General features: G+C 51.3%; 2 protein-coding genes across 2 annotated transcripts in view; one reads left to right on the plus strand and one right to left on the minus strand.

The window, feature by feature from the left end:
- The window catches only part of LOC108286388 (zinc finger protein 181-like), a 26,999-nt gene extending 15,469 nt beyond the window's left edge, over positions 1–11,530 (plus strand). Inside the window, exon 4 of the mRNA XM_037729841.1 lies at positions 11,172–11,530. Coding sequence (XP_037585769.1) covers positions 11,172–11,190 — 19 coding nt within the window. The 3' untranslated portion in view covers positions 11,191–11,530. The remainder of the gene's footprint in view (positions 1–11,171) is intronic.
- Positions 7,559–21,960, minus strand: part of LOC108286390 (WT1 interacting protein) — a 24,900-nt gene continuing 10,498 nt past the window's right edge. The window contains exons 3-8 of the mRNA XM_017504218.2: positions 16,417–16,484; positions 16,196–16,258; positions 15,886–16,016; positions 14,929–14,980; positions 13,506–13,574; positions 7,559–8,707 (exon numbers count right to left, since the gene is read on the minus strand). Of these exons, the coding sequence (XP_017359707.1) occupies positions 8,567–8,707; positions 13,506–13,574; positions 14,929–14,980; positions 15,886–16,016; positions 16,196–16,258; positions 16,417–16,484 (524 nt within the window). The 3' untranslated portion in view covers positions 7,559–8,566. The remainder of the gene's footprint in view (positions 8,708–13,505; positions 13,575–14,928; positions 14,981–15,885; positions 16,017–16,195; positions 16,259–16,416; positions 16,485–21,960) is intronic.

Genomic DNA, 21,960 nt, shown 5'->3' on the forward strand with positions numbered 1-21,960 from the left:
AAAAAAAAAAAAAAAACAAACAAAAAAAACTCCTACAAATCAACCAGAGATGGAAAAAAGAAAAGAATATGCAGAAAACATGCAATAATAAACAGGAAAAAAGACTTCTACTCACACTTCACTCAATAACCAATAAACATATGAAGAGGCCTCAACCTCATTACGCCGGAAAATGCAAATGAAAACCACAATGAAATGCCCCTGACACCACCTACAGGTGGTTCACACGACACTGACAGTACCAGCTGGTGGTGACGTAGAGCAGCAGGAAATACTACAGTGAAGCCGGGGATGTGCCCTGCACAACTGCTTTAAAGGCTTCCTGTTTCCTAGGACAGTCAAGAATATGAATGCCTCATCACCGAAAATTCCACGCATAGGCACAAACCCTAACAAATATTAATTTAAAAGCTCCCTGTAGTGTTCATGATAATAGAATCGGTATACATGGTGGATTTTTTCAACCATAAAGACAGCAATGTGGATTTGTTGTAACTGAGTGAGGGCGAAATCACCACTGAGACAAAGACTAGGCCGCATTACAGGGTCTTTATTGCCGGCAGCCGCGGAGGACCCGTGTCTCTCTAACCCGTGGCCCCAAAAGGAGGGTGTCAAGAACTTTTATGCCTGAAAACCACCTCCTGGGCGGGGGTAGGGGTGAGGGGCCTTGGACATTCCATAAACCACCTCCTGGGCGGGGATGGGGGTGAGGGGCTCTGGACATTCCCAGGGCCAGGGGACTTTGGACATTCCATAAACCACCTCCTTGGTGGGGATGGGGGTGAGGGGCTCTGGACATTGTGATTGTTACTTAAGTGGTTCACAGAAGTCAAGATAAGTGTTAGTTTACACATTGTCTGGGTAGGGTGGAAATTACAGACCTTAGTTGCTTACTACAAGTCTTAAAATGGCACAGGGGCCAAAATGGCGTTGGTTTGGACTGCTTGCCTGTCACATTAGGGTTACAGAGAGCAGTTTCAATGGACAGCCGAGGTATGGTCTAGGTATGCAGTTTTATGGGGCATTTACCACGTCACATTCCCCCCTTGTTTAATTTCAGGAATTAAATCATTGATTCCTCCAGCAGGTCAGTATTGTTTGTTTGTTCTAAGGGCCCATATTGAGACCTTAATATTAATTTTACGGAGTCTACCCTAGATTTAATGTACCTGAGCAGTTGGTTTAGGAGGCAGGGGCCGAACATGAGTCCCAGTAGGAGTAGGGCCAGAGGTCCCACCAGGCCTGTAAGGAGGGAGGTGAGCCAAGGGGACCAGGAAAACATTTTTTGATACCAACTTTCTGAAGCCTCTCGAAGTTGTTTTCTGGTTTCAAGATTCTGTCTGACCAGGGAGAGGCTCTCTCGGATGAGGCCTGACCTATTAGCATAGAAGCAACATTGTTCATTAAGGGCGCACATAACCCCCCTTGTTTTAAGAATAACAAATCTAGTCCTCTTTGAGCAGAGTTGGGGTTTTAGGGAAGGTCACTGAGGGGGAGTATTGTTTGTTTGGATGAGGAGACTTTGTATCTTTATGGGGACTTCTTGTATGACCTGAGCAATGGGTCCTATAGGGTGGTTGGGTTGGGGCAGGGTTATACGCTGGATGGTAAAGATGTTTCCCATGTCCCACCCACTTATATATACACCCTGAGACCCCAGGTCCGTCCCATGTTCTATTTACTATCAGGGGTCTTTTACAGTTACCTGGTGTGGGTTGCAAGACACAGTGGAACATGGGGATGGAGGAGACCCTCACTGAAGGTAAATGAAAGAGTCTATGTTTTGGTTGTATCCTGATATGGTGGAGATAGTCTCGTAACCCCAATAGGGGCAAAATAACTCATTTAAGTCTCCACAGTTCCATCTTCTTTGTGGGGCGGATCCTGGGCACAGATATAATCCCATGGTCTGAAGTTGTTGCTCTGCCCCTGAACTGCTGCACCCGGCTACACCTCCACTTGTTCTGAAATTTAGGTTGGGGCCCAGGAGGGCACAGAGGTCTGGGGAGAAGGTAATGGGGTTCTTTGGAAAGTACTTCAGGGTTAAGTTGACTAGGGTGGATCTTTGTCCCGTCCCGAAATCATATCCTCCAGTAGAGCCCGTGGTGAGGACCCATTGATAGTAGGTGGGGTCTAAGAGGGGTTTGCTACAGGGATTTACAGCACGGATTAGGGTGGCGAGGGTGGTGACCGCGAAGAGCGGGCAAGTCTTAGCTTTAGTGAATTGGGGGATGAGTGGTTGATGCTCCTTGTCCTTCCAGTGGGGCAGTCTTGATGTGGGTGTGATGAATCCAGGCCCTTATTCTGTTCACCTTGAGTGCAGTGGGAGTGGTCAGGATAACCGTGTAGCATCCCTTCCAACGGGGGTGAGGCCGGAGGCAGCAAATCTTTTAACAAGGACAGAGTCCAGGCTGGAAGAGGCGTGTCGGCTGGTGTGCGAGGTCCAGTGGGATGGGACGGGTGTCCTTAATGAGCTGGTGTATCTGGGATTGAACAAACTGGAGCGCCTGTAAGGACTTAAGGAGTGTATAGTTATGGACTTCAGCATGCACGGTATCCGAGGGTCTGGGGAGTAAGTGGGGGGGCCTGCCGAACATGATTTCAAAAGGGGAGAAGCCTTTCTGATAGGGTGTGCATCGGACGCGGAGGAGGACAGGAAGCAGGCTGACCCAGTTTTCACCAGTCTCTAGGATAAACTTTGTCAGGGTTTCTTTTATGGTCTGGTTCATTTGTTCGGCTTGTCCTGAACTCGGGACGATAGACACAGTGTCATTTCCAGGATACACCCAGGGCCTTGGCTAGGCCCTGAGAAATGTGTACAGTAAAGGCGGGCCCATTGTCTGACCCCAGCATTAGAGGGAGGCCAAACCCAGGAACAAGGTCGTGTAATAGCTTTTTGTGACCACCAAAGCAGTCTCGGACCTAGTGGGGGAGGCCTTGACCCATCCAGAGAACGTAGCTATAATCACCAGCAGGTATTTATAGCCATTTGCTGGGGGTTTGTTTCAGTGAAATCTACTTCCCAGTGCTCCCCAGGGCCAGTACCTCTGAGTCTCACTCCCACCTGACTCGACCTGTTCCCTCCCGGATTTACTCGGCCACATACATCACACCGAGTAGTAATTTTCTTTATAAGTTCATGTAAGTGGGGAATGTAGTACTTGGCTTTTAGCAGTTCAGTTAGTTTGGTCTGTCCCGAGTGAGTGGCCTGGTATGTGTCCATAACTAGGGCCGGTCCTAGAGCCTCAGGGACCACAATATCCACCATCCTGTGGAGTCCTGTGTGGCACCCTGCTCCTTTGCAAAGTCCTTCTCACCTGAGGAGTACGTGGGAGTAGGGGGCAGAAACTGGGGCAGGCAGGGTTGCAATAGGGTCGGTGGTTTCACTGGCCCATGGCTGCCTGCCTGGCCGGTAGGTCAGCAGCCCTGTTTCCCCTTGCTTCTGGTGACTCCCCCTTTTGGTGTCCCTTGCAGTGGACTAGTGGCACAGTCTTGGGCTTCCATATAGCCTCCAGCAGGGCTAGAATGTCCTCTTTATTTGTAATAGCTTACTGTCCAAATGAGGGGTCTATTCCCTCCCGTGCAGGCATACAGAGGCTTGGCCATTTTGGCAAAACCTAAAATCCATAGCCTACAGTACCCCACCACCCCAAGGAACTCCCGAACTTGGCATGGTGGTAGGGGTGGGTATCTGTAGTACTGCTTGGACTCGGCTGGACGCCAGTGCCCGGTTGCCTTTTTCTTGATATAGCCCAGGTCCGTAACCTTTTGTTGACAGAGCTGGGCCTTTTTGGCTGAGACTTGATATACCAGAGTTTGTAGGGTCAACAGTAATGACTGGGTGGCTTCCTTGCAGGCCTCTTGGGTTCTTGAGGCCAGAAGTAAGTTATCTGCATATTGGAGTAGAGTACACTCAGGGAACTCGGCCTGGAAGGTGGCAAGATTCTGGCTAAGTGCTCATCAAATAGGGTGGGAGACCTTTTGAATCCCTGAGGCAGCTGGGTTCATGTGAGTTGCCCCGAGACCCTAGTGTCCAGGTCCGTCCACTCAGAGGCAAATATGCGTCTGCTGACTGGGGCCGCATCCTTGAGGTCCAGGATGTTTTGGTAATGGTGGTTCAGGTTCAGGAGGCTTAGGGTATATGGATTTGGAACTGTGAGGTGGACAGTTTCTACTCTTATTTACTTCAAGTCCTGTACTGGCCGGTAATCCTTTGTGCCAGGTTTTAGAACAGGGAGCAGAGGGGTGTTCCAGGGTGACTTACAGGTGGTGAGAATTCGTCCTTCCAGGAGTCTCGTTATGTGCAGAGTGATTCCCCGCCTGGCTTCCTGACTTATTGGGTATTGCTGTACCTGGACCAGAGCTGCTGTCACCAACAGTTGGACCACAACCGGGGTACAGTGTTCTGCCAGACCTGGGGGATTGGTCTCAGCCCACACTCTGGGTACACTCTCCTGGAACTGGCAGAGGAGGTCTGACGTTGATGCCTGATTTGTTTCTGGTGATAAAGCTTCCTGCAAGATACCCGTCTGACAGCACAAGTGATGAGGATTTGGTGAGGTGCTTTCGATACAGAGGGCAAGGGGGTATAAAGAGGCAGGCATCCTCTCTGATTTTCACAGGAGATGGTTGCTTGAAGTTTGTGAAGTAGGTCCTGCCCTAATAGCAGGTAAGAGCATTCTGGAAGAACTAAGGAGTGGGTAATGGTGCCATTTCCTAAGTCAACGACTCCATTTGTGGTCCATGACCTTGTCGTGGTCCATGACCTTGTCGTGGTCTTTCCTGTGGCCCCCTGGTTGACTGTTTTCCTACTGGTTAGTGGTCCCAGAGGCTGAGTAAGGACTGAGTGGGCTGCCCTGCTGTCCACTAAGAAACTGATAGGTTTGTCCCCAATCTTTAAAGTAACCCTGGGCTGCTGGGGGCTTAACAAATAAGAGCCCTGGCCCCGTCAATCCTGACCTCCTAAACTGATAGCCCTCAGTGGTTTTTCTTAAGCGGTTACTCATCTTTCTCTGTCGGGGAACTCATTTTTCCAATGTCCCTCTTCTTTACAGTATGTACACTGGTTTCTTCCTAACCAGGGGCCAGGGACCCCAGGGGCCCTTTTGCAAGGCCCCCTGCCCTCGTGGAGTGACTCGTGTCTCCTGAAGGGCTGCTGTGACTGCCTTAGTACCTTTTTTTCTTGTATGGCTCCAGGAGCATCCCTGTTAACAAAAACCTTCTGGGCAGTTTCCAGCAATTGGGTCAAATTCATTCCCTGGAATCTATCTAGTTTTTATAACTTTTTCCTGGTATCTGGGGCTGACTGGGAGACAAAGGCTAAGTTAATGGCCTGTTGATTTTCCAGGGCCTCAGGGTCTATAGGAGTATAGGTATGGTACACCTCTTGTAGGCCTTCCAGGAAAGCAGCCGGCGACTCCTGCAGACCCTGTCACTGTTCTTACCTTGGAGAGGTTGATGGGCCACCTAGCTGCCCCCTTAACCCCCGCTAAAATATACCGGTGAAAAGTGTTCAGAGCCTGGTGACCCCCCTGAGGTGTTGGGGTCTCATTGGGGTTGGGTAGAGGGAAAAACCTCTTCAATTGGGTCCCGGGTCTCTTCTACTGTTGCTCCCCCTGGACCTATGATGGCTTTCAGGGCTTCCTGTCTAATTCTGCCTCTTTCCTCTGTGGTGAACAGAATTAGTAATAATTGTTGGCAGTTGTCCTAAATGGGGCAGTGATTCTGGAGCACAGATTCCAAGAGCCCTGTCAAAGCCTGGGGCTTCTCAGAGAATGGGGGATGTTGAGCCTTCCAGTTAAATAAGTCACTTGAAGAGAAGGGGATGTGAACAAAGAATGGGCGACCCCAATTGTTTCCTCCCACTGGGGGCATCTCTCGGAGAGGAAGGACCGCTGGTGGGTGTGGAGCCCTGCTGCAGGTGTGCAGGGGGGACAATGGTTGGTTACTGGTACTGTCTGGGGGAGGATGCTGAGGCCCCAATTCGGGGGGCCTTGAGTATGGTGGAGGTAATTCTTGATCTTCTGCTAGGGAAGGGAGTACAGCTGGTGCCAAAGGGGCTTTCTTGGGGACTGCCAGCATAACTTGTAACCCAGCATGCTTTATGCAGCGTTAGAGCCAAAAGGGGTGCTGTTAAACTAAGCCTAGCCACTGGTCAATGTATGGAAACTGATTGGGTGCCCAGGGGAACCTGTCACCACATTCCATACAGCCTGGGTTACCTTGGGATCATATGTCCTGCTGCCTGGCCACCCCACCCCAAACGATGGCCACTCCAATTTACACAGAGTGCGGAAAAGTAGAAGGACCGGGTTGGCAACAAGGAGAAACCCAGCTCAAAGCTGGTTTGAGGGAGGAAGCAGAGAGGACAGTTCAGAGGACAACTCTGCAACTGACCAGTTAGAAGGTAAAGCAGCCCAGGCTGGGCACGGTGGCCTACGCCTGTGATCCCAGCACTTTGGGAGGCCAAGGTGGGCGGATCAGGAAGTCAGGAAATTGAGACCATCTGGCTAACACGGTGAAACCCCATCCCTACTAAAAATACAAAAAAATTAGCTGGGCATGATGGCACACACCTGTAGTCCCAGCTACTAGGGAGGCTGAGGCAGGAGAATCGCTTGAACCTGGTTGGCAGAGGTTGCGGTGAGCTGAGATTGCGCCATTGCACTCCAGCCTGGGCAATAAAAGTGAGACTCTGTCTCGAAAAAAAAAATAGCTGGACATCATGGTCCACACCTGTAGTCCCAGCTACTCAGGAGGCTGAGGCAAGATAATCGCTTAAACCCGGGAGGTGAAAGTTGCAGTGAGCCCAGATCGCGCCAAAGCACTCCGGCCTGGGCAACAGAACAAGGCCCTGTCAAAAAAAAAAAAAAAAAAATCCCTTATTGGCCTTTTGGCTAAGATCAAGTGTAGGATCAAAAAAAAAAAAAGCAATGCAGCTCAACTCGCAGGGAAGAGAGAGCCAGCACCGGAGCCTCCATGGCTGGACTTTACTCTCTGGCCCAACTGGCATCACTTCCTCCAAGAAGTGCCCCCCCGGTCCTGCTGAAGGCCCCACTCCCCATCTCAGTGCTCTCCAGGCTGTGGAAGTCCTTGGTTAAGACTCCCTGACCTTCCCTTGTACTTGTCGATTCAGGCCACGAGGGGGCGCCCGAGCCAGGCCTCGGCCTGCTGGACTCCGGGGCTACCATTTCCCCTGCAGGCACCTCCTGGTATTCCCTTGGGCTTGGCCTGTACAGCCCAGCTGGTTCCAGGGGGCGCCCGACCCCTCGGGTGAGTCACAGACCTCACACCTGACAGTGGGGGAAGGGAGAGGGGAACAGCAGCCAAGAGGCAGGCCCAGGTTCTCATAGGGGCCAGTGATTTCAGTCCAGATGTCCCCTGAACCCGCGGGGATGCCGACATCAGGACCAGGGCCCCCCACGTGCAGACCCCACGTTCCCATCAGTCCCGGGGTGCATGGAAAGCCCCCTCACTGCATTTCATGGGGCAACTGCCCTTAACACCCCAACACACACGGAGCCCCAAGCTACCCTAAAGTCTGAAAGGCAGACACATGTGAGGTTTTAGAGGAGTTTATACAAAAGTCCTGAAACCACAAGGTTCTTAACACCTGAAAACCAGCTCCATGACAAATTAGACACGTGAATTTGCTTAAGAAATAACAAACCTGGTCCAAGATCTTAGAAAATTATATTCTTTTAAAGAAAATGAAAATATCCTCAAGGGGAAAACTTAATTTAAGTCAAATCCTGCCCTTTTGTAGTGGAGCCCATAGCCGGTGCTCAGACACGGGCTTTCCCGCAGTGTGGCCAGGGTGCCCCTTCGAGGCGCTCCTGAGCGGGACCTGGGGCTGCAGCCCCTGCGGGCTTTTTCTGGGCTGAGCAGGAGGGTAGGGGAGTCCCAAGCCAGGAGCCCTGGAAGGGGGTACAGGGCAGCAACTGGGGCTGCAAACACCCGTCAGAGTTCCCAGGGCCAATTCCCACAGTGACCATGTGGCCAGTGTCCTTTGCAGGCCCCTTCCCCACAGGTGTCATTCCTCACCCCCCTGCTGGGACTCCACCTAAACCAGGCGCCTTCCCACCCACCCAGGCACTGCGATAGGAGATGCAGGAACATGCATGTCCCTGCCAGCCCCGACTTCCAGACCACACACTGCCTGGGAGCACACTTGTGCTGCGGGAGTCCCAGGCCCCTAAACAACGGACAGCAGCTCCTACCCAGGAATGCACCCGGGTCACCTCGCACCCGTGGCCAGGACGGGGGCCCTCTCCATCCTCGTGATCCACAGCCTACCCTGAAGCTGCAGGATGCAAGGGGGCCCCCAAGTGGAAAGCTGGTGGTGGGGTGAGTGGGAGGCAGGGCCCGCAGGGAAGTGACTTGAGCAGGCACAGACCGTGAATAAATAGAAGCTTCCATGCGGGGGTCCGGCCCCTGCAGACAGCAGCTCAGTGGGAAGGTGGGATTGGGGGAAGCCCACCCTGACACTGACCGGGGCCACCCACGCGGCCCTCCCTCCACACCCACACCCACCCCCACCCCAGTCCAGGGATGGGTTTTCCCCTGCTCAGAGCTCAGTGACGTGCACGGTCGGTGAGGGAAGAGGCCCAGGCTGGAGGCGCTGAAGGTGGCAGCGACGACACAGCAGGTGGCCCGCCAGGGGATAGCAGCGGCGTCCTTCCTCCCCACTCAGCTGCAGCCCGCAGTCCTAAGGAAGAACACAGCCCCCAGCCCCAGAGTCAGCAGAAAGGGGCACATCAGGGCACTTTAGAGGTCACGGGAGGGGGCAGACCTGCAGGGCTCCTTATAAGATCATAAAGACTCTTCCAAGGGTGCAGGAATCCAGCATTTTGGGAGGCCAAGGCACTGCCTCGGTCAGGAGTTCGAGACCAGCCTGGCCAGCATGGTGAATCCCTATCCCTACTAAAAATACACAATTAGCCGGGTATAGCGGCACATGCCTGTAATCCCAGCTACTTGGGAGGCTGAGGCTGGAGACTCACTTGAACCCAGGAGACAAGAGGTTACAGTGAGCAGAAATCTTGCCATTGCATTCCAGCCTGGGTGACAACAGCAAAACTCCATCTCAAAAATAAGTAAATAAATAAGACTCTTCCTCTGCCAGAGAGGGGATGGGAAGCCCAGCATGGAGCACAGAGGACTGGCGCTGCCTCTCAGGCACCCAAGAGGAAGTCACTGGATAGAAGTCAGGCTGTGGGGAGAGGGCTGGGCAGTCAACGTGGGTATCACCAAAAAAACCTGATGGTTTGGGTGTTTATTTGTTTGTTGCTTGAGAGAGGGTCTCTCACTGTTGCCCCCACCTCAGCCTCCCGAGTAGCTAGGACCACCAGCACACCTGCCATGCCCTGTGAATTTCATTTTTTGTAGCGATGGGGTTTCATTATGTTGCTCAGGTTGGTCTCGAACTCTTGACCTCAAGCGATCCTTCGCCTCAGCCTCCTAAAATGCTGGGATTACAGGAATGAGCCACCACACCTGAACTGTTTTTTGTTTATTAGACAGGGTCACACTCTGTCACCCGGGCTGGAGTGCAGTGGTGCAATCTCAGCTCACTGCAGCCTGAAACTCCTGGGCTCAAGCAATCCTCCCACCTCAGCCTCCCAAGTAGCTGGAACTACAGACACGTACCACCATGCCCAGCTAATTTCTTTTCCCCTTGTATTTTGTAGAGATGGCATCTTGCTATGCTGATTATGCTGACCTTGAACCCCTGACTACATAGCCATCCTCCCACCTCAGCCTCCCAAAGTGCTGGGACTGTAGGCGTGAGCCACCACGCCCAGCCAAACATGACGGTTTTTAAAAACAAAACAGGCCAGGCACGGTGGCTCACACCTTGAATCCCAACAGTTTGGGAGGCCGAGGCAGGCAGATCACAAGGTCAGGAGTTCAAGGCCAGCCTGGCCAATATGGTGAAACCCCGTCTCTACTAAAGATACAAAATAAAATTAGCCAGGAGTGGTGGTGGTCGCCAGTAATCCCAGCTATTCCGGAGGCTGAGGCAGGAGAATCACTAGAACCCGGAGGCAGAGGTTGCAGAGAGCCGAGACTGCGCCACTGTACTCCAGCCTGGGCGACAGGGTGAGACCCAGTCTCAAAAAAAAACCCAGCAGACTACCTCTTCCAGGGAGTGCAGATCACTAGAAAAGAGAAGCGGGCAAACAGGAGGACCTTCCATGCTGAGGTGGGAAGAGAAGAGGCCTGGGCAGAGGAGATTTAAGGAGAAACAAACAAAAGTGAAGAAAACCAAAACCCGCCATCCGGAGGGCAAAGCAAAGCAGGTGTGTGGAGGACGGAGCAGTTCCTGTGCTGGAAGCTGCTGGAGGGCCCAGAAGGGTGTGTCCACCAGTTCCCGCTACACAGGGGTCCCTGGAGCAGGCTGGCGGGATGAATGCCACCCCGAGGTGATCTGAAGAGGCAATGGTGAGAGGACCTGGAGACACCAGGGGAAGCAGGGGGCTGGGGCTGGAATGCTGGCAGCTTTCACCCATTACCGAGAGCCCGACACCCTGCACAGGGAAGGGAGCTGGGCTGCTGCACTGCCACCAAACCACTCCTGTCCCTGGTCTCCTGCCTGGCCCACCACAGGCTGGTCGCTGCTACGAACTGCTGCACACCAGGCCAGGGAGGAGTACGGGATTCCAGAGCTATCAGTCTCCATCCAACCGCCTCACCGCAGACAAGCAACACTGTCTGTGCCTGCCCTGCTCTGTGACTCTCAGCGTCCACCACCACCCCCTCCCCCGCTGCACTGGGTGCTGGGCAATCCCCAGGGGACCACACAGTCCACAGGACAGCCAAGCAGGTAGAGAGGCACAGAGGCCCTGTTAGTGCTGGAGAGGAGCCCTGGCCCCTCTGCAGAACATCCCTGCTCCTCATCCTCCCTCCTGGGTACCTTGGCACTATCTGTGCTCCCGTGGCACCACTCGCCCCCACCCAGGAGACCCTGTCACCCAAGGGATCCCTGATTGCTACTGCAGATTCCCCACCGCCACGCATTCTGCTCTTGCTGGGATGCAGTCACCCACAGCCTCCCTTTATGGCCACTTCATCTGCGTGTGTCCTGTAAGTGGTGGTGCTCCCTGAGCCATCCTGACCCCCCCAAGTCCTTGTTCTCCAACTTGCCCTGGGAGATTTCATTTTCTCCCTAGCTTCAGCTGCTGTCCCTGAGTCCTTCATGGGACCCTTGCTTCCCGCCAAGACAGGGGAACAGAAATTGGATTTCCTCCCACCTTCTATGAGAATAAGAGGCTGAACATATGACTCCCAGACCCCAGACAACAGATCAGGGAGGCCCATCATCTCATCTCTCAGAGAAGGGAAACCTGGCAGGTGCACCCCACAATGCCCGACTAATCGCCTGGACACTGCTCCAGCTGCCCAGGGGAGCCCCGTGGTCTCCTTGAGTTGAGAATCTGGGGAGGCCAAGGTGACGGGAATTCCCAGGGCCAAGATTCAGACCTGGTGTGATGGCTCACGCCAGTAATCCCAGCACTTTGGGAGGCCGAGGTGGGCAGATCATTTGAAGTCAGGAGTTTGAAACCAGTCTGGCCAACATGGTGAAACCCTATTTATCTCTACTAAAAATACAAACATTAGCCAAGCATGGTGGCGGGCGCCTGTAGTCCCAGCTACGCAGGAGGCTGAGGCAGAATTGCTTGAACCCAGGAGGCGGAGGTTGCAGTGAGCTGAGATGGTGCCACTGCACACCAGCCTGGGCAATAGAGCAAGACTTGTCTCCAAAAACAAGACTCAGAGAAGAGAGCACCACATGCCAGTGACCCCAAATTCCCACAGCTGTCGGCAGGGTAGTTGAACCCCCACCCACTTAAAGGTCTACTGGACATCTTCATTTGGGGTCTCCAGCTACCAAAAATGAGAGCGTCTCATCCCCTCTTCCCCCCACCCTCACTCTCTGCTGGGGTTCTCATGAACACACTCCAACCCTCAACCCCCAACATCCAGACGCCGGCCAAATCCAGTCCTTTCTATGGCCTAACCATCGCTCAACCTACTTCCCTGAACTTGGGCCCCCAAACGTGACTCCTCCAGCTGCTCAGGGAGCACCTGCCTTCATTCCCTCCCCCAATTCACTCTCTGCAGGGCTGGAAGGAAAGGCAGAATGGGGCAGATGCCATAAAACAGGTAAGGCCGGCACAGCGGCTCACGTTGTAGTCCCAGCACTTTGGGAGGCTGAAGCAGGTGGATCTCTTGAGCCCAGGAGTTTAAGACCAGCCTGGGCACCATGATGAAACCCCATCTCTACTAAAAATATCAAAATTAGCTGGATGTGGTGGCTGAAGCCTGTGCTGTCAGCTACTCAGGAGGCTGAGGCAGGAAGATCGATTGAGCCTAGGAGGTTGAGGCTCCAGTGAGCTATGACTGTGCCACTGCACTCCAGTCTAGCAACAGAGCAAGATCCTGTCTAAAAAAAACCTGCTGGGCACAGCGGCTCATGCCTGTAATCCCAGCACTTTGGGAGGCCAAGGCGGATGGATCAAGAGATCAGGAGTTCAAGACCAGTCTGGCCAAGATGGTGAAATCCCATCTCTACTAAAACATAAAAGCTAGTCGTGGTGGGTGCCTATAATACCAGTTACTCGGGAGGCTGAGGTAGAGCACCGCCTGAACCGGGGAGGCGGAGGTAGAGGAGCACCGCCTGAACCGGGGAGGCTGAGGTAGAGGACCACATGAACCAGGGAGGCGGAGGTAGAGGACCACATGAACCGGGGAGGTGGAGGTAGAGCACCACCTGAACCGGGGAGGCGGAGGTAGAGGACCACATGAACCGGGGAGGTGGAGGTAGAGGAGCACCGCCTGAACCGGGGAGGCGGAGGTAGAGGACCACATGAACCGGGGAGGTGGAGGTAGAGGAGCACCGCCTGAACCGGGGAGGCGGAGGTAGAGGAGCACCGCCTGAACCGGGGAGGCTGAGGTAGAGGACCACATGAACCGGGGAGGTGGAGGTAGAGGACCACATGAACCGGGGAGGTGGAGGTAGAGGACCACATGAACCGGGGAGGCAGAGGCTACGGTGAGCTAGGATCATGCCACTGAACTCCAGCTTGGGTGAAGAAACAAGACTCTGTCTCAAAATAAAAATAAAAGCTAATTTTTTTTTTTTTTTTTGAGACAGAGTCTTGCTTTTGTTGCTCAAACTGGAGTTCAGTGGCATGATCTAGACTTCTTGCAACCTCTGCCTTTTCCAGAGGTGCTGGGGCTACAGCCACACGCCACCACGCCCGGCTAATTATTATTTTTTTTTGAGACAGACTTTAGCTTTTGTTGCCCAGGCTGGAGTGCAATGGCTCAATCTCAGCTGATTGCAACCTCTGCCTCCTGGGTTCAAGCAATTCTTCTGCCTCAGCCTCCCAAGTAGCTGGGACTACAGGCATGAACCACTGTGCCTGGCAAAACTAAAATTTTGAAAAGGGGAGCCGTGTCAGAGGACTGCCCCACTGCCAGCCTCCCGGGAACCAACTCACCTCACAGTGGTAACATGCCACGTGGTAGTCTCTGTCCATGGACACCACACGGATGGTTGTTTCACAGCCCTGGAGGAAGAGATGGAGTTCACACACAATGAGCATGCGAGGATGGGGGGGGAAGCAGTCCGTGTGCGCGCGCTCCCACACACCGTGCTCCCGTCCCGGCAGATGCAAATGCCCACCCCAGAAGCACTGCCACACTGCTTCACTGGGGTGGGACAAGTACCAGCAGGTGCACACACACAGACACACATGGGCCTGAAGTGTCCTCTACAGCCACAGCCCACAGCGCACACAAAGGACCACAAGGGTGTCACATGGGTGTCAATGGATGTGGATATTATTTTCACCTCATTGTTTCTGTTTTGAGATGCAGTTTCGTTCTTGTTGACCAGGCTGAAGTGCAATGGCCCAATCTTGGCTCACCGCAACCTCCGCCTCTCAGGTTCAAGCAATTCTCCTGCCTCAGCCTCCCGAGAAGCTGGGATTGCAAGCATGCACCACCAGGCCAGGCTAATTTTGTATTTTTAGTAGAGACGGGCTTTCTCCATGTTGGTCAGGCTGGTCTTGAACTCCCAACCTCTGGTGATCTGCCCACCTTGGCCTCCCAAAGTGCTGAGGTTGCAGGTGTGAGCCATCGTGGCCGGCCTTTTTTTTTTTTTTTTTTTAAATAGACAGCAACAGTCTCTCTCTGTTGCCCATGCTGGAGTCCAGTGGCGCAATCACAGCTTACTGAGGCCTCAAACTCCTGGGCTCAAACGATCCTCCTGCCTTCGCCTCCCAAGTGGCTGGGACTACATGCATGCACCACCACACCTGGCTAATTTTTAAAATTTTTTTGTAGAGATGACCCAGGCTGGTCTCAAACCCCTGGCTTCAAGCAATCCTCCCATCTTGGCCTCCCAAAGTGCTGGGATTACAGGCATGGGCCCCTGTGCCTGGCCTGTTTTCACTTCCTTGAAGTCTTGAAAGGGCACTGCCAGTTCTGCTTCGGCAGGCAGCCTGGGACAGAGCCAGCACTGTGGGAAGACCCCAGGCCAACACAGCTGCAGCACCCACGGTGGGGGCTCCCACACACACCACGTCCATCCCTCCTCTGCTCCCCCAGCCCACCCCACCTCAGTCTGCAGAGCTGAGCAGACCCAGGGAGAAGCCCTTCTGTCAACAGGGAATGGAGTAGAGGCTGGCAGTGGGGCAGCCAAGCAGCAGGGGCCACCACTTCCCTTGACCTCGTGCCAGGGGACATCTGTACCCTACGTGCACACGCACGACACCCATCCCTCGGTCCTGAAGGATCTGCGGGAGGAGCACCTGCTCATCCCTCCCACTGTGGCCCAAGACCCAGTCTAGACCCACATGGAACAGGGCAGCGGCCATGCTGGGCCAGGCACCTGATCGTCTCGGGGTCGGTGGCTCCTACCTGTGCAGGGAGGATAGGACGGGCACAGGAGGCGCATTTTGGTGCAAAAACCCTGGAGGAATAAAGGAAACCAGAAGTGATCAGCTGAGTGACCAGAGGACAGGTGCACCCACAGAAGTCCCCCTGTCGTGGCCCAAGCATCGGGCCCTGTCTCCCTGTGTGCACATCTCAGGGCAGATAGGGAACAACTTCTACTGTGCCTTCTTGTACTGGCCCCCACCCTTTTTTTTTTTTCCTTAATAGAAATGGAGTCTTGCTATGTTGCCCAGGCTGGTCTCAAACTCCTGGGTTCAAGTGATTCACCTGTCTCAACCTCCCAAAGTACTGGGATTACAGGCATGAGCCACTGTGCCCAGCCCTGGCCTCTTATCTGACTGCCCATTTCCCCTCCACCCAATCTCCTCCTCCAGGATAGTTGTGGGTGCTGCTCTGCCACCTGCCCCCATGCTTCCTGTGAGTTCCCTTCTCCTTAATGTCCAGGTCTGGGACACAGCTTAGCTATGACCACTGCGAGACCTGGCTGCACCCTGAGTACCAGGGACCTATGCCCAGGACTCCAATCCCACGGAAGGCCCTGCTCAGAACCAGAGTTCCCAGAAATAAACCCGCAGCCACGGTAGGAGGAAACAGATCAGCCGGAAGAGGCCTGGCCTGGCAGGGGATGAAAAAGAGGAGGGGGGAGATGGTGGGTACTGCAGCCAGGAGGGTCTTCTGTGCCAGGAGAGGAGCACGCAGACCACAGCTGGGAAAGAAAGAGCAAAAGACAGCTGGTGGCTGGACCGCCAGGAAAGGGGGCACAGGCAGAGATGCATGCCTGCCCCAAGCCCGGGTGCATAAGGGGAGGCGGAAGGGAAAAGGCCAAGAACCAAGGACAGTCAGGCCGGCGGGAAAAATGCTTCCAAGGGAGCCAGGAAGAACAGCTTGAGTGCCCCCTGCTCCACAGCACCAGCAGCTCACGTGTGATAGTCTCGCACGCAGTAGATGTTGTTCTCCACGTCCACGGTGAAGGGAACCCCGTCCAGACACTCACTGCACACGGAGCACCGGAAGCAGCCCGGGTGATAGGACTTGCCCAAGGCCTGCAGGATCTGCGGAAGGGCAGGGTGCACTGAGGGGTCGGCACAGGCGCAGGCGTAAGGCTCAGCGCCACCCCCAGGAGAGGCTCTGCGCTCTGAACCCTGGGGCTGGTCTGGAGCAGGGGAGAGGGTGGGGCCCTCAGACTCCGCCCATATCACAGGGGCTCCAGGGGGCTGGGGCAGGGGCTCACCATGTCCATGATGAGATGTCCACACACACTGCACTTGTCGGCCGTCTGCTGGAACCCAGAGTACTGGGAAGGGACACAGGATCCAGGACGTTGTGTGACAAAGGGGCACTCGCAGACCAGCCAGCACCTGTGTCCTGGCCTCGCGTTTCCACGCAAGTCAGAATGAGGGTCCCTGCCCTCGCTCCCACCCTTGGCACCGCCGGGGCACAGCTCAGACTCACCAGGAAGTCCTCCTGGCAGTACACTTTCTCACCCACGTTGTAGAATGCCTTCCCACGGAGTCTTCTCCCTGCAAGGACGAGGGTTGAGAGGGGTCCCTGCAACGCTGGAGAGCAGGGATGGAGCCGCGCTTCCAGCTCTCGGCACCCTCCTCCAACAGATGAGACGCTGGGTTATGGGTGGTTTTCTAAATCTCCCTTTAACATTATGTCATTATTGTTATAATAACAAAATTTCAGAAAAAAACACACTGTCAATAGAATTACAAAAAATTGTCAAGCAAATATATTAAGAAATATTTTGCTAATGTAAATTCATGAGTTGACTAATAAACATAATCACTTTAACATCACGTGAACTCAGAGCAGATTTCTGAGAATCAGTCTTTTTTTTTTTTTCTTTTTTGTGAGATGGAGTCTCACTCTGTCACCCAGTTTGGAGTGCAGTGGCGCAGTTTCCACTCACTGCAACCTCCACCTCCTGGCTTCAAGCAATTCTCCTGCCTCAGCCTCCCAAGTAGCTGGGATTACAGGCACCTGCCACCATGCCTGGCTAATTTTTTGCATTTTTAGTAGACATGGGGTTTCACTGTGTTGGCCAGGCTGGTCTTGCCTCCTGATCTCGTGATCTGCCTGCCTCAGCCTCCCAAAGTGCTTGGATTACAGGTGTGAGCCACCATGCCCGTCCTTGTAATCCTCCTGTCTCAGCCTCCCAAGTAACTGGGACTACAGGCATACACCACCACTCTCGGCTAATTTTTTTATTTTTTGGTAGAGATGGGGTTTCGTCATGTTGCACAGGCTGGTCCCAAACTCAAATGATCTACCCACCTCAGCCTCCCAATGCGCTGGTATTAAAGGCGTGACTTGCCGAGCCCAGCCAGAATTAATCTTCCTAATCCATGAACATTAGCAGTACAGCGTTCACCAGGAGAAGGACCTCAGTAAGAAAGAGGTGTCCTTCACCTTTAAAGCAGTGTCGAGAGGGAAATTTACAGCAGTAAATGCCCACCAGAGAAGAGAAGAGAGATCTAAAATCGACACCCTATTGTGGAAAGAGCTAGAGGAGCCAGATAAAAAAAAAAGTCAAAAGCTAGCAGAAGACAAAAAATAACTAAGATCAGAGCAGAACTGAAGGAGATAGAGACCCTTCAGTTCAAAAAAACCCTTCAAAAAAAATCAATAAATCCAAGAGCTGGTTTTATGAAAAGATCAACAAAATAGACCACTAGGCAAATTAATAAAAAAGAAAAGGGAGAAGAATCAAATAGATATGATAAAAAATGATAAAGGGGATATCCCCACTGATCCCACAGAAATAACAAACTACAATCAGAGATTACTACAAACAGCTCTACTCACATAAACCAGTAAACCTGGAAGAAACAGATAAATTCCTAGACACTTGTACTCTACCAAGACTAAACCAGGAGGAAGGTGAAACCCTGACTAGACCAATAACAAGGGCTGAAGTAGAGGCAGCAATCAATAGCCTACCAACCAAAAAAAAAAAGTCCAGGTCCAGACGGGTTCACAGCCGAATTCTACCAGACGTACAAAGAGGAGCTGCTTCCATTCCTTCTGAAACGGCAAACAATACAAAAGGAGGGAATCCTCCCCAACTCATTTTATGAGACCAACATCATCCTGATACCAAAACCAAGCAGAGACTCAACTAAAAAAGAAAACTTCAGGCCAATATCCATGATGAACATCGACGCAAAAATCTTCAATAAAATACTGGCAATTAGATTCCAACAACACATCAAGAAGCTTATCCAGCACGACCAAGTAGGCTTCATCCCGGGGATGCAAGGCTGGGTCAACATACGCAAGTCTATAAACGTAATCCATCACACAAACGGAACCAAAGACAAAAACCACATGATTATCTTAATAGATGCAGAGAAGGCCTTCAACATAATTCAACAGCCCTTCATGCTAAAAACTCTCAATAAACTAGGTACTGACAGAACATATCATAAAATGATAAAAGCTATATATGACAAACCGACAGCCAATATCATACTGAACGGGCAAAAGCTGGAAGCATTCCCTTTGAAATCAGGCACTAGACAAGGATGCCCTCTCTCACCACTCCTATTCAATATAGTACTGGAAGTTCTAGCCAGAGCAATCAGGCAAGAAAAAGAAATAAAGGGTGTTCAATTAGCAAAGGAGGAAATCAGACTGTCTCTATTTGCAGATGACGTGACTGTATTTCTAGAAGACCCATCGTCTCAGCCCAAAATCTTCTCAAACTGATAAACAGCTTCAGCAAAGTCTCAGGATACAAAATCAATGTGCAGAAATCACAAGCATTCCTATATACCAATAACAGACAAACAGCCAAATCAAGAGTAAACTCCCATTCACAATTACTACAAAGAGAATAAAATACCTAGAAATACAACTAACAAAGGATGTAAAGGATCTCTTTAAGGAGAACTACAAACCACTGCTCAACGAAATAAGAGAGGACTCAAACAGATGGAGAAACATTCCATGCTCATGGTTAGGAAGAATCAGTATTGTGAAAATGGCCATACTGCCCAAAGTAATCTATAGATTCAATGCTATCCCCATCAAGCTACCAATGACCTTCTTCACAGAACTGGAAAAAACCATTTTAAACTTCATATGGAATCACAAAAGACCCCGCATAACCAAGACAATCCTAAGCAAAAAGAACAAAGCCAGAGGCATCACACTGCTGGACTTCAAACTATACTACAAGGCTGTGGTAATCAAAATAGCATGGTACTGGTACCAAAACAGAGACATAGACCAGTGGAACAGAACAGAGACCCCAGAAGAAACACCACACATCTACAACCATCTGATCTTTGACAAACCTGGCAAAAACAAGCAATGGGGAAAGGACTCCATGTTTAATAAATGGTGTTGGGAAAACTGGCTAGCAATGTGCAGAAAGCAGAAACTGGACCCCTTCCTGACACCTTACACTAAAATTAACTCCAGATGGATCAAAGATTTAAACATAAAACCCAACACCATAAAAACACTAGAAGAAAATGTAGCCAAAACCATCCAGGACATAGGCACAGGCAAGGACTTCATGACTAACACCAAAAGCAATGGCAATAAAGGCCAAGATAGACAAATGGGATCTAATCAAACTCCAGAGCTTCTGTACAGCAAAAGAAACCATCATTAGAGCGAATCGGCAACCAACAGAATAGGAAAAAATATTTGCAATCTACCCATCTGACAAAGGGCTAATATCCAGAATCTACAAGGAGCTAAAACAGATATACAAGAAAAAAACAACCCCATTCAAAAGTGGGTGAAGGATATGAACAGACACTTCAAAAGAAGACATATATGAGGCCAACAAACATATGAAAAAATGCTCATCATCACTGGTCATTAGAGAAATGCAAATCAAAACCACGCTGAGATATCATCTCACACCAGTTAGAATGGCGATCATTAAAAAATCTGGAGATAACAGATGCTGGAGAGAATGTGGAAAAATAGGAACACTCTTACACAGCTGGTGGGAATGTAAATTAGTTCAACCATTGTGGAAGACAGTGTGGGATCAAGGATCTAGAAATAGAAATTCCATTTGACCCAGCAATCCCATTACTGGGTATATAGCCAAAGAACTATAAATTGTTCTACTATAAAGACACATGCACATGTATGTTCACTGCAGCACTGTGTACAAAAGCAAAGACCTGGAACCAACCCAAATGCCCATCAACGATAGACTGGACAAAGAAAATGTGGTACATATACACTATGGAATACTATGCAGCCATAAAAAACGGTGAGTTCGTGTCCTCTGTAGGCACTTGGATGAATCTGGAAACCACCATTCTCAGCAAACTGACACAAGAACAGAAAGCCAAACACCATATGTTCTCACTCATAGGTGGGTGTTGAACAATGAGAACACATGGACTCAGGGAGAGGAGCATCACACACTGGGGAGAGTGAGGGTGGTAGGGGAGACACAGCAGGGGGTGGGGAGGGATAACATGGGGAGAAATCCCAGATATAGTATGCACCTAAAGTAAAATAAATACATTTAAAAAAAAAAAAGAGGTGTCCTTTTCAAAGCAATAGCCACAGTGGACCCAGCAACATGCTGTCAGAAGCAGTCCCATCAGAGTCAGAAGAAAGTGCCAATACCTAGCTAGGAACAAGAGGGAACTTCCTGATCTGATGAATGGCATCTATATGAAAAACCCCCAGCTAACATCAGCACAGTGGTGAACTACTAAATGCCTTTCCCCTTAAGCTTCAACATTGTACCAGAGGTTCCAGGCAGTGTAATAAGAAAAGTTAAAAAAAACTCTGGAAGGCCGAGGCAGGTGGATCACGAGGTCAGGAGTTCGAGACCAGCCTGGCCAACATCACAAAACCCTGTCTCTACTAAAAATACAAAAATTAGCCAGGCATGGTGGTGGACTCCTATAATGCCAATTACTCAGGAGGCTGAGGCAGGAGAATCAATTGAACCCAGGAGGTAGAGGTTGCAGTGAGCTGAGATCATGACACTGCACTCCAGCCTGGCGACAAGAGCAAGACACTGTCTCAAAAAAAAAAAAAGAAAAATGAAAAAAAAAAGCAAGACACATGTCAGGCACGGTGGCTCACACCTGTAATCCCGGCACTTTGGGAGGCTGAGACAGGTGGATCACAAGGTCAGGAGTTTGAGACCAGCCTGGCGAATATGGTGAAATCCCATGTGTACTAAAAATACAAAAGTTAACCAGGCATGGTGGCGGGCGACTGTAGTCCCATCTACTTGGGAGGCTAAGGCAGGAGAATTGCTTGAACCCGAGGCAGAAGTTGCAGTGAGCTGAGATGGAGCCGTTGCACTCCAGCCTGGGCAACAGAGAGAGACTCTGTCTCAAAAAAAAAAGAGAAAAAAAAAAAAGCAAGTACAAAGACTGGAAAACAAGAAGTGAATGATCTTTAATCACAGATGACATGATTATATTATACAGAAAATCATAAAAATCTATTTTTAAAAACCACAAGAGTAATGGATTTCACAAGGTGTAGGACAGAGGGCCAGCATATGAAAACCCAATGCATTTTTATATTAAAGCAACAAACGATTGGAAAATAAGCTCACAACTTTTTTTTTTTTTTGAGATAGGGTCTTGATGTCACCTAAGGCTGGAGTGCAGTGGTACAGTCATAGCTCACTGCAGCTCCGACCTCCTGGACTCAAGTGATCCACCCATCTCAGCCACCTGAACAGCTAGGACTATAGGCATTCACCACCACACCCCACTATTCTATCTGTAGAGACAGGGTCTTGCTATATGGCTCAGGCTGGTCTTGAACTCCAGGGCTCCAGCGATTCTCCTGCCTCAGCCTCACAAAGTGCTGGGGTTACAGGCATGAGCCACCACACCCAGCCTAAACTCATGGTTTTTAAAAACGCATATAGCCAGGCACGGTGGCTCACGCCTGTAATCCCAGCACTTTGGGAGGCCGAGGCGGGTGGATCACGAGGTCAAGAGATCGAGACCATCCTGGTCAACATGGTGAAACCCCGTCTCT

Source organism: Cebus imitator, unplaced genomic scaffold (assembly GCF_001604975.1).
Source record: "Cebus imitator isolate Cc_AM_T3 unplaced genomic scaffold, Cebus_imitator-1.0 Scaffold318, whole genome shotgun sequence".
NCBI lineage: Eukaryota > Metazoa > Chordata > Mammalia > Primates > Cebidae > Cebus > Cebus imitator.